Raw genomic sequence first — 13,013 nt, 5'->3', positions numbered from 1 at the left:
TTCATCCAGTTGGTTAACATCTCTAACTGCTTGCGCAAAGGCGCCAGAGACGAATCAAAAACAGTTAACGTAGGCTTGGAAGAGCCTAAAGTTTCAGCAGGAGGCGGAAAAACTACTTGCGCCTCGCTCGGAGCCGCCGAAATTAGAGGCGAAATGACAATTTGTCGAAAATTGCATTTTTCCTAACTATACAAACCTGAGGTCCTTTAACAATAGGAAGTAGCTAGCGGCAGCTGGAACGGTCGTAAGCTTCGAACAAGGGGAGAACGGTAGTTAACTGCTTGTCCGATCGTCGCGCGCCGCGCGCGACTGGGAGTAAACAAATCACTTTTGCTTTTGCCCATGCAAAATACGCAGAGTGAGGGGTGGCATGAGGAGGGGACTATATGTTAAAGGACCTCAGGTTGTATAGTTAGGAAAAATGCAATTTTCGACAAATTGTCATTTGTTCCGATACGTAATACAAACCCTCGGTCCTTTAACAATAGGAAGACTCACTTCTTGGTGGGAGGTAATCTGAGTCTTTTTGATGAACAGACTGGTGTCGTCCATCCTGGAATGCCTCCCTGGTCGTAAGAGCGAGGAGGGATCCAAGCCTCTGTCCGATTGATCGGGGTGTGCACCGCAGGATCAATGGTCAGACCTCTGGGCCGAGTACTAAGAGAGAGGCAAGCGTATCTCTTTGTACCAGCATTGTAAGAACTTTTTCCTTACATGAGCAAATGTAAAGTAATGGGTTTGTCTCATGTCGGCATCCACTTTCTCCCCCTTGTGGAGAAAGTGGGTGGATATTTACTCCATCTCTAGTTAAAGAGGTAGGATGGAGCTCTGTTGAATAGCTTACCTGCATCTGACTCCCTTCCAGCAAGTAACGACCAAGTATCCTCTGCCACAGGTAGAGTAGAAAAAGATGGTGAAGAGAAGCCAGTCACTCTCTCATTCACGCATTCATTCTCCCAGTCATACCAGGAATCGATGCTGTTCTGCCTGCTCGGGTGCTGGTAAGCTTACACAACGTGTTGAGCAGCCACCACAAGGTCCCAAGGAAAAAGTATCCAAGGACTTGTGGGCAATATCCCGAAGGTAGAAGGACGTGAAGGTAGTCTGGTTGGCCCAGACGCCTGCCTTCAGGACCTGCGCCACGGGAGAAGTTCTTACGGAACGCTAAGGAGGGTCCGATACCTCTGACTTCGTGGGCTCTCGGACGGAGCGTACGGATGTCGTCGCTACCATCAGCTTCGTACGCTCTCCTGATCACCTCACGCAGCCAGAAGAAAGCGTGTTCTTGGAGACTTCTTTCTTGGTAAACCCCAGTGCTAACGAAGAGGCGTCGACACTCAGGCCTGAGATGTCGAGTTCTCTTCAGATAGCGCCGTAGCGCTCACAGGACAAAGCAGCATCTCATCCGCATCATTATCGGTGAAGTCCAGGAGGGAGGGGATCGTGAAAGACTCGAAACCTGTCGTCAGGATCGACGGATTCTGAGTCTTAGCTACGAAGTTCGGACGAAATCGAGCGTCACAGATCCCCAGCCTCTGGTATGTTTAACATCATAAGAAAGGCCATGTAGTTCCCCTACTCTCTTCGCCGATGCCAGGGCCAGCAAGAAGAGGGTCTTGAGGGTCAGATCCTGTCTGACGACTCTCGGAGTGGCTCGAAGGGTCTTCGAGTCAAACTCCTAAGTACGAGAGTCACATCCCACGCAGGGGCCTGAGTTCCCTGGGTGGGCAAGACCTTTCGAAGCTCCTCATTAAACAAGGATATCTCGAACGAATTCGAGATGTCCAGTCCCCTCAGTTTAGGAGAGAGCCAGGGCGGCTCTATATCCTTAAACTGTGGGTACTGATAGGAGCTTCTCTCGGCGAAGAAACACGAGGAAATCCGCTACCTGCTGAAGAGTGGCTCTGAGAGGGAGACAGACCCTGTCTACGACCACCAACCACAGAAGACGGCCCACTTCCCCTGGTACACAGCTGCAGAGGACTGTCGGACGTGTCCAGCCATCTCTGTTGCTGCGCTACGAGAAAAGCCTCTCGTTCGCAAGAGATGGTGGATAACAGCCAGCCGTGAAGTTGAAGGGACTGGACTGCTTGGTGGTACCGTTCTACGTGTGGCTGGGCTAGAAGGTTGTGCCAAGTGGGTAGCTCTCTCGGTTTGCGTCCGCAAGAAGAGCCAGCAGGTCCGGATACCAAACGGCTTGTGGTCGTTTTGGGAGCCACCAGGATCATTCTGAGATGGGAGTGACCAGCGCTCGACTGATCACTTTCCGAATCAGCCAGAGGGAGGAAAGGCGTAAGCGAAGAGGTGGTTTGTCCCAGGGGTGTTGGAGAGCGTCCTCTGCAGCTGCCCATGGGTCCGGCACAGCTGAAAAGAAAACCTGAAGTTTTCTGTTCTGTGCCGAACAGGTCTACGACCGGTCGCCCCCACAGGTTGAAGAGCCTTTCCGCCACGTCTTGGTGTAGAGACCATTCGGTCCCTATCACCTGATCCCGACGGCTGAGCTTGTCTGCTACTACATTCCTCTTGCCTGGAATGTAGCGTGCTGACAGCTCTATCGAGTGAGCCGTGGCCCACTCGTGCACCTGCACCGTCAACTGATGGAGCGGAAGAGACACTAGCCCCCCCGCTGCTTGTTGACATATGCCACTACTGTGGTGTTGTCGCACATCAACACCACTGAGTGTCCCACCAAGCGGTCCTGAAACTCTTGGAGAGCGTTGAACGCCGCCTTGAGTTCCAGGACATTGATGTGAAGGTGCTTCTCGTGATGGTTCCCACACACCGGCAGTCAGCAACTCCTCCAGGTGTGCGCCCCATCCCTCGGTCGATGCGTCTGAGAACAGAAGCATCTCCGGGGGGGGGGAGTGCGTATGGGCACTCCTCTTAAGAGGTTCTTGTCGTCGAGCCACCAGGCTAGGTCCTGCCTCACCTTTTCCGTGATAGCCACGGAAAGTAAGGAGGATCCTTGGCCTGAGACTAACTCTCCCTTAGTCTCCCACTGGAGAGACCGTAGGTGAAGACGCCCGTGAGGGACTAACTTCTCGAGTGACGACAGATGGCCGATCACGACTTGCCATTGCTGTGCTGCCTGTTCCTGCCGAGACAGGAACCGGCCGGCTGCCTCCCTGAATTTGCTGATACGCAAGTCTGCGGGAAAGACTTGCCCTGCTACCGTATCTATCAGCATACCCAGGTACTTCATCTTCTGCTTGGGTTCGAGGTCGGACTTCTCGTAGTTTATCACGATCCCCAGATCGCGACAAAACTTGAGGAGTCGATCTCTGTCCTGTAGCAACTGCGAGCAGGAGCTCGCCAGGACTAGCCAATCGTCGAGATACCTCAGAAGACGTATCCCGTTCGAATGGGCCCAAGCCGACACCAGAGTGAACACTCGCGTGAACAACCTGTGGGGCGGTGAGAGACCGAAAGAAACAAAGTGCCTGAATTGGTACACCGTCCCGTCGAAGATGAAGCGGAGGTACTTTCTGGAGGACTGATGGATGGGTATTTGAAAATACGCGTCCTTCAGGTCCACTGAAAGCATGAAATCGTTCCCCCTGATCGAGTCGAGCACTGAGCGTGCCGACTCCATCGTGAACCGCGTCGTGCGAACGAAGCGGTTCAGGGGAGAGAGGTCTATCACCGGGGGGGGGGGGGGAGGACGCCAGCCCCCCGATGCCTTCTCACTAGGAAGAGGCGGCTGTAAAAGCCCGGTGACTGGTCCTCCCACGATTTCTACAGCTCGTTTCGCCAGCATGGTCTTGATCTCCTGTCGAAGAGCGTTGTCCTTTGCTGATCCCCGGACCATAGGTCTGTAGATGGACCGGTTTGGAGATGAGGGGGGGCCGAGACTCGAAGGGTAGTAGATATCCCTCCCGAAGACGTCTACTATCCAGTTCTCGGCGCCGTAGCGCTGCCAAGTCGCCCAATGGCTCGCCAGGCACCCCCCCACTTCCGGCAGCAGGTGAGGGGGAACGCCGTCCCTAGCGTTTCCCTCCTCGTTTCGACTTCTTTCCAGCACCTCCTCGGGGAAAGGAGGGCTGGGAGGAGGGCTGGTTTGCGGCCTCCTCTAGCAGAAGTTGAAACAGCTGGAGTCTTCACACGGGGTTTGGACGAGGTGCAACCGTCTTCGCCGCCGTGGAAGCACTAGCCAAGCTCTTTGGTTTGGCCGCAGTTACTCGAGATTGCCCAGAAAACCTTCGAGACTGCCTGGTGGACTAAGCGGTCACTCTCGTCAGTTGCGCCGCCGTTCCACCGCAGCGTCCACCATCTCTCCAGGAAAGAGAGCTGGGGAACTCCTAAGAGGTCCATTTCGTAGCCCGAGTGCCGCCTACACGCCCGGCCCCCTTGGTCACTAACGGGTAAGGACTGCGTCCCTACGTCGAAGAACCAAGTTGGCCCACAGGTTAGCAGTCTGATGGGCGAGGTAAGAGATTGCTCTTCCTCCAGGACTGGCACAGTCTCCTGAAAGAAGCGTCGTCCTCGAGAGCAGAACTCCCGAGCCGGCCGCTACTTTGGATATTGTGAGGGACCACAAATCCAACCAGGAAACTGCCTGGAATGCTGCCATAGCGGTAGATTCCAGGGCAAGTGCCCTCCTGCTGCGAGAACCATAGGTTCTCCGACAGGAGCTGCTGCAGGGACACACCTGGAGTCAGCCTCGCTACTCCGGGTTAACCTGTTTCGGCAGTATCGGGTCTTCGCCGAAGGCACTTAAAATCGCCTCTGTCGCTGTAGAGGAGGAGGAAGCAGCTTAGAGGACCATCCGGATTTTAGCGAGTCCTCCCGTCCTGAGACGAGATTCTCCACCTGATCCAGGACCGAGTCCGCAAGCTCTGATCGTGGCAACCCCACCATCATTTGGGCTCCCTCTTGGGACCCCAAAATGATTCGAGCCGGGACGTGGGCTCTGCTGGTGGTAGCGACGATCCTTCCGCAAGGTCATTATGCAGACGCATCAGCTTTAATGACCTCTGCGAAGTTCCTCTGTATCTCAGGCGTTACAGCGTCTTGTGGAGTAGGACCGTCCAGTCCCTCCAGCAAGAGCATATCCCTCGATACTCCTCCTTCAGAAGGAGGAACAGCGACAGACCCCTGACGGTCGCCTCCAACTACTTGCGCGTACGTTCTGGTCGGTCCTAAGACGTGCCTGAGCCGTACGGCGTCATAGCTGGGTCACGAGCGGCGCACCTCTCGTGATCGCTCCTCGGTACCTCGCTCCTCCCGGTATAGCCCGAGGAGGTTGAAGTACGGGGAGAGGCAGACCTGACGCTCCCCCCTCGCTCGCTGGCAGGACCAGCGTCGTGGAGGGCTGTTGCTGATCGTCAAACCCGCGGTTGACGGTCGAGCAGCAGGCCTAGCGTTGCCGCTCGCCTGGGGCGATTGGCTCGGCTGAGAACGTCGAGACCGGATCTCTAGCGTCAGGCGAGCTGCCGCTGGTCACCGTCTCCGCCCGGTCCCATCGGGAGCGGCGGACGGGTGACCTGCTAGGCTTTCTGTCGCGTCGAGACCGGCCAGCGTCCTCTCGGCGCGTCAAACCGCTGGTACCAGCCGTGGCTGGTACCGGCGGCCGTGGAACTCCTTCCTCGCCTCAACCCGTGGCGGTCAGCGACCGTCACGTTCAGCCCGAGCAGCCAGTTGATCGCTGCGAGAGCGTCCACTGGCCTGGCGAGAGTCGTGTGCACGACTCTCGCCAGTCTTCTGCTCCGCGCCGCTGTCTTGACGGCGAGCGAGCTCGGGCGTCAAAACTTTGGCTGGACGGTCTTCTTTGGAAGAGCGTCCACTCGGTGCTTCTCGCGAACGAGAAGCGGCCGAGACGGAACCTGGTTTAGCGGCAGAACCGCTAGCACCAGGTGAGGACGCACCAGGTGAGGACGCACCAGCCGAGGCTGGTGCACCTCTGGTCCCCGTCGACTTCTTCTTTGCAGAAGAAGCGACGTGCCCCGTTCCCGAAGGAACAGGAGGACCAGCAGAAGAGCTCCCCAGCTCGCCTGTGCAGCCGGGCCCCTTAGAAGATCCCGAAGGAGTCTTCTTAGGGGGGGAGGAGGCACCCTTCTTCTTCTTCGGCTGTTTAGCCTTAGAAGTCGAAGGGGAAGGATGAGGCAGCAGACGACGAAGAAGACGATGAAGACGACGACGACACCTTCTTCCTCTTCCTCTTCTTCTTCGCCAGGCTCCGCAGAAACAGACGTCAGGTCTTCCATCCAGGAGGGAGCCGGGGCAGTTGCCGAAGCAACAGGGCCCGACTGCACCTGTGCGGAAAGACCTAGGAACTGACAGCACACCAGCAGCAGGAACAACAGGAACATGGGTCGGGAACAGCAGGAACGGCAGGAAACATCTGAAAGAGAATGCCGATCTGAAAAGGAAAAAAGAGTAGCTGGAACGGCAACAGGTACGGCAGGCACGGCAGGTACCACGGGAGAGCCAGGCGTCCCTGTCGCAGTCACCGTCATCCGAGGCACTGGCGGCAGGTCCAGGGGGGTACTCTTTGGGCAGCGGAAGTCCGGGGTCGGCAAAGCAAAGAATCCAGGTGGTGGTGGCACCGTCCTCTTTGGCACGGCAGCAATGGGTTTTTGTATAGCCGCCGGTGGGTGTCGACCATTATATGGGGCGTATACACCAGATGCGGTGGCATCTCATATGCTGGTGTCGTCACTGTGGTAGTAGTAGTGGTCACCGCACCATGAGTGACCACTGCCGACCCCGCCAACCGTTGAAGCACCCCTGGATGCTGGGCACTCCCTGCAGTCCCAGCGACTCCCACACCTGTCCCAAGTCGTCCTTCGCTGATGGCACACCTGCGGAAGCAACAGTCGGGTTAGTTGGAGGGGCTTCCTCGCGCCTGGGGGGAGAAACACCCCCCCCAGAGCGGACGGAAGACCCCGAGTACAGCTGTACGTCCGGTAGCGGGCGCCCTCATCCACACTCGACGGATCGAGAGAGGAAAAGGACTTCCGCTACCCCCCCCGCAGGGGGGGGAAGGCGCGAAAACGTGGGGGCTGGCCGTGGGGGGCAGGAAAAAGAGGACGAAGTGTCCGTTACCAAAGGAGTCACTGGACTTTCCGATGACTTCTTGGGCGGCCTAAGTCTCTTCCTGCCCTCGTAACAGCACCACTGCGCTCGGTCCAATTCATACATGTGACACATGGCTCGTTGCGGGAGCACTCTCGCCCCGACAACGAGTACAAACCTCGTGGGGGTCCTACGTCAACAAATGACTAAAACCTCCACATCTACGCCCCTCCAGCCCGGGACACACTCTACGGGCGACTGGAGGGCGCGGCGATATCTCCATTTCTTCCAATTCACATCATTGAAGATCAATAAGAATTGTAAAAGTACTTACAATCACTCCTGATTTATACAGAAAGAGAGGCAAATACTCAAACTCAAAGCAAACGACCAAAGCGGGCAGAGCGATGACGAACACGTCCTTCACACACGGCCGAAAGCAAAAGTGATTTGTTTACCTCCCAGTCGCGCGGCGCGCGACGATCGGAACAAGCAGTTAACTACCGTTCTCCCTTGTTCGAAGCTTACGACCATTCAGCTGCCGCTAGCTACTTCCTATTGTTAAAGGACCGAGGGTTTGTATTACGTATCGGAACAAACAGGCGCATCAGGCGTAACAGACGGAAAAAGCGCCTTAAAGAAACACCCTTAAACTGCTAGCTACAGCGCTAAACCACAATCTCTACTAGTAGATGGAGCCGAAAAAGGCACAGATTGAGGCGACGAACGAGCCGCTAACGGCCGAGGCGCAACCCTACTCTCAGGCTCCTTATACCGCTTGACTGGAGGAGGCGAAGAATCGGCGCCTGAACGCCTCTTTAAGGGACGCGAACGGGCGAATCTCGCCAAGAGCGCCGTGCGACCGGAGACGAATCGCTTGACTCATTTGAAAAGCGTCTGACCGCAACACCTTTCCAACGCTTAAACGAGCCCTGTTGAGGCGCAACAGGCTCAACAGAGAGGCGCCTGTCTGTGGGCAAATCCCGATCGACTCCCTTGGACTTCCGGTATGTCTTCTCCCGGTGCGGGGGAGCTGGACATGACCTTTGTCTAGGAGGACGTGTCAGGACAGACAGACGCACCCTCAACTACACTCTTACCTGAGGCCGCTTTCTCCAAAAAAAAGTCCTTAACTGAATTACCAAGTTGCAAAACCGTATTCGCTAGTACCGAAAATTTCTGATCTAACCTCGATTCCAGACTGGCAATGGTGTCGGAAGAAACTACACGGGAAGCCGGAGAAGTGGGATTAGTAGGAGGAATAGGAGGTGTAGTTAAAGGAGACATAACAATTTGAGGAGAAACAGAAGGAACAGATGCATCGCAAGACGAAGCAGAGCTAAGTCTACTTTCCCTAAGCGCTGCTTTTCTAATTCTGTCTTTAGCTAATTTCTCCGAGTATTGAACCTAAAAAACTTCCATGAGAATCAGTCCAATCACTACACTCGTTACATGTTCGATCTGCTGAACAAACCTGTCCCCTACACTTAACACATTTTAGTGTGAGAATCATACTCTAGCTTGGATAATCTAGTTTTACATCCTGAGATGCAAAACCTAACTCCCGACGGACTAGAATCCGACATGGCAACGCCTAAATAAAAAGCAAAATAACAACAACGCCAAAAAAGAGTACTTCACCAATTCCGAAGATCAAATCCACAAGAAAAAAGCGAAGCAAAGTCATCCAACCGCACCGACCACCGATGTTCACCGGACGCCGGCAGGAAAAGAATTGGCTTCACCTGGGCAGTTGTACCTGGTTCTCCCGCGAGTGGAGGGAGATGACGTCATCACCACCAGTGTTGGCGACGCCGACGCGCTAAATTTGAATTTAGTATCCTGCCGCTCGTGGAAATCACGGCTCTATAATTGTTCGGTAAGACACTACAATAAAAATGGCCAGTGTAATCAAAGCTGGGCATTGGTTAAAGTCTGCAATCAAATCTGCCAACCTAGTTAGTTCTAACACATAACTCAACATCTCTTCATGAGCACAATGATTTATCAAAACAACATAACTACTTGCCTGAATAGTGGCCAGATCTCCTTCAAGCCTAATGATCTCTCCCACCAGTTCCTGATGACCTACACGTACCAACTCGTACATAGCAGAGCCACTCATGTTGTTAGCAGTTACAACTGAAATATGGCAATGCTTAAATAATTTCACAAGCTTATAAATACTAAAATGTTATTTACATAAAATCCTCTACATTCAAAAGCAAGCAATGACTAAAAAATAAACAAGTTATAATGATAGTTCGTATTACAAAGGATTTCAGTGAGACCAAGTGAAAATTCAGTTCTCACAAAAGGGCTTACATACCAAAGGATTTGTTCTTAGATGATAGATGAAAAGTGGAGAAATATATTGACTAAAAGATGCAAAATTTTCTTTACAAATGTGTAAAATAATTTTTAAACTAGGCATGATCATTATTACTAATTATTAAACTATTACTGTGTAACTATGTACTATAATTACTAATGTATTGCCTCAGGCTTTAATCTTATCATATCATTTAACCCAAGAGTTTACTAATACCCATTCTACATTATTTTCTGGATCCTACTGGTCTTCATCCTATTCATGTCCTTTCATCCCTGCTAGGATTTTAACTGTTCTTCCTAATTCTTCATCCTATTTATGTCCTTTCATCCCTACTAGGATTTTAACTGTTCTTCCTAATTCTAAACACATGATTAAACCATTTCCATGTTTGACAGTTCAATCAGTCACCAACAAATCCAATATTCTACAAAAGTCAACAAGTTTACACATTTCATTATTATTATTATTATTAAAGTAGTTTAACCAGACCACTGAGCTGACTTTCAGCTCTCATAGGGCTGGCCCGAAGGATTAGATTAAAATTAAAAAAAACCATGTCTAGGCCAGAGGCAAAGCTCTGGCACCGAAGTGTTTTCTCGGTGTGATGACGAATGAGTGAAAATTAAACTAAAAACTGCACAAAGGCACACACTCACACAGGAACACATGCACACTATAAATACATTTACTCATATATCCATATTTTCATAAAAAATAAAATCAGAATAAGTTAAGTAACATTTAAAAGTTTTGTTTTAAAATTCATTAGTCTAATAATTTTCGTATTTTCAAAGTTTACTTAGATTTATATTTTATCAACTAAATTGCACTTCTTTAAGAACATAAAAATGGGCATGACTGAAAATGCAGAGGATTCTGACAAGATTTCTTTCATAGATCTGTTTCCAAGTGTCGACAGTCGTTGCTGGTTGTACTTTGGGCATTCGCTTAACACATGTTTGACCGTTATAACCTCCCTGCACTCTGCACACTCAGGAGCTGAGCTACGTGGGCTGCTCATTAAGTGTCCATGTGTCAGACGGGTATGGCCTATACGGAGACGTGTCAGAATTACTTGTTCATGTCTTTCTCTCTGATATGATGAACTCCACTTTCCTACTTCAGGTTTTATTTGCTTCAATTTGTTATTTTCTGACTCTTCATTCCAAATATGTTGCCATTTTCTTATAATACCCATCTTTATGTATGTTACATAATCACTCATAGGGAGATTCACACTTGATCTTGTCATTTGATTTGCTTCTTTGTTACACATTTCAAAATACCCTAAAGCAAAAATAATAGGTGATATTATTCATCTGACTGTGGGAGCTCAATGTTTTTGCTATCAAAAGCAACTCCCAAATGCAAGTGTTTACCCAAGGTAACTGATAGACTTATGATAAATAATCTAAAAATGTTGAATAAACAATTAAGTATGTGGCAAATGGGGTTATTGAATATAACAGAGCACAAATCATGACAGACTGATAGAAAGAAAAAATCCTTCTCACATCACACAATATTGTACTAAACACTTGGACGAATAAGGCACAGTACAGTATTAACCCCTTTATGGATTATTATCAGTAAACTTAAGTTTTCTATTGCTATGTTTTCACAAAGCCACATGTTAAATCACTTTTTGAATAACTTTTAATTTTGGATTTAGAAGATATTATATAACCATCCTGTTTCATTCTAGAGCAGGAAACTGCTTTTGCAACCTCTTGCATCAGATAGCATCAATTTCAATGAGCACCCAGCAGCAATAAACAGGGTTACCATCTTTGCAGTGTTATCAGCCTCCCATTTTTAGCAATTTAGCAATATTTTGAGCTACAGATATTTTTGACCAGTTATAAAGCCTTTCTACTTATAGTGATCATTAATTAAACTGTATATCTGTGTAACGGTAATCTTGCATTAAAAACACAACCTGGGCCTATTGTCAAGACTTGACCAGCAGCTTGAGAAATATTTTTTATTTCTCTCGCAGGTTACATACAGTGACAATGGATGCGCCAATGTGCATACTCAACTCATTGCTTGGCTATAACAATTAGGTTTGAAACTGCAGCTTGCATATTTTGAAGTCAATTGTTAAAAACAGCAACTATGTTCAATTCTAATAAAGTCCTCGGGTTACGCTGGTCTCGACTTACGATGTTTCGTGGTTACGAACGCGCCCCCATAAAATATAAAAAATAATATTTTGCGTCGTTCCGTCTTACGCGGTTTTAGACGTCGTAAGCAACGTAAACAAACGCGAACTAGTTCCAGGCGCACCGGCGGAAGAATACGCTTTGTGGGGGAGAGGACGGCGTCGCTTCGCTACGCTCAGTCCTCCGCCCTATACGCCATTTTGGTTGTTTACACTGCCTCTCTCTCCCTCGTGTTGTATCGTTTTTTGTAACTTTTTGCTCTTTGTTATGGCTCCCAAGCGCAAGGCGGACTCTTCTGGATGGTAGTGCATCGAAGAAAAGAAAGGCCATCACCATGGAAATTAAAGTGGACATTATAAAGCGATCTGAGAAGGGAGAAACGCCAACAAAACATTGGCCGCTCGCTTGGCCTTAGCCGTTCGACCGTTGCTACCATTATCAAAGATAAAGAGCGCATCGTTGAACATGTGAAAGGATCTGCTCCTATGAAAGCGACAGTGATAACTAAGCAGCGTAGTGGTCTAATAATTGAAATGGAAAGGTTATTGGTGCTTTGGTTGAAGACCATTGTCTCCAGTACTAGTATGTTCTGCCCTCACCTCAAGAATCATCTGCCTCAGCATCTCCAGCAACTTCTGGAGGTTCTTTTTCTCTTCACTAACCTCCCCCAGTCTCTCCAGCACCGCAGCTTCCTCTCCAGTGTGCAAGCCAATCAAACTAATAAAAGGTAAGGAATTGTTTCTCTCGTTGTTATTGATAGGTATTTACATTAAATCATGTGGTATTTTTCAATGTTCCGACTTACGCTTGAAAATCGTGTTACGATGCATCGTAAGAACGGATCTACGTCGTAACTCGAGGAACCCCCTGTAGTGATCATTAAATTAAACTGTATATCTGTGTAACGGTAATCTTGCATTAAAAACACAACCTGGCCTATTGTCAAGACTTGACCAGCAGCTTGAGAAATATTTTTATTTCTCTCGCAGGTTACATACAGTGACAATGGATGCGCCAATGTGCATACTCAACTCATTGCTTGGCTATAACAATTAGGTTTGAAACTGCAGCTTGCATATTTTGAAGTCAATTGTTAAAAACAGCAACTATGTTCAATTCTAATAAAAGCTAATTTGTTGCAGAAAGCTCAGGCATGTTGCAGCACTTTGTTACATATTCCGTCTTGAAATATTACTAAGTTTCTAATTGGGAAAACATTTCAGTGAAGCTAGTGATGAACCTTTTACATTTTATCTTTCCATTTACCATTAATTATCAATCCAGACCATATGTAAACTCAATTTTAATTCAGTATTATATTTAAGAGTTCATTTTATATATAAAAGTTTAATAAAAATGTATTGTTTATGATACAATAAAGTTTGTTCATACTTACCTGGCAGATATATATAGCTGTATTTTCTGAAGTCCGACAGAATTTTTAAAAACTTGCGACACACGCAGTGGTCGGCCAGGTGGTTAGTACCCATTCCCGCCGC

At 49.3% G+C, this 13,013-nt stretch overlaps 1 protein-coding gene across 1 annotated transcript in view; it reads right to left on the bottom strand.

The window, feature by feature from the left end:
• Positions 1-13,013, bottom strand: part of LOC135213024 (V-type proton ATPase catalytic subunit A-like) — a 57,640-nt gene that overhangs the window by 17,358 nt on the left and 27,269 nt on the right. Inside the window, 1 exon segment of the mRNA XM_064246834.1 lies at positions 9,044-9,156. Within this exon segment, the coding sequence (XP_064102904.1) occupies positions 9,044-9,156 (113 nt within the window).

Source organism: Macrobrachium nipponense, chromosome 42 (assembly GCF_015104395.2).
Source record: "Macrobrachium nipponense isolate FS-2020 chromosome 42, ASM1510439v2, whole genome shotgun sequence".
Classification (NCBI taxonomy): Eukaryota; Metazoa; Arthropoda; class Malacostraca; order Decapoda; family Palaemonidae; genus Macrobrachium; species Macrobrachium nipponense.
Note: the sequence above shows the minus strand (reverse complement) of the source record. Positions and strands in the feature narration are given on the sequence as shown.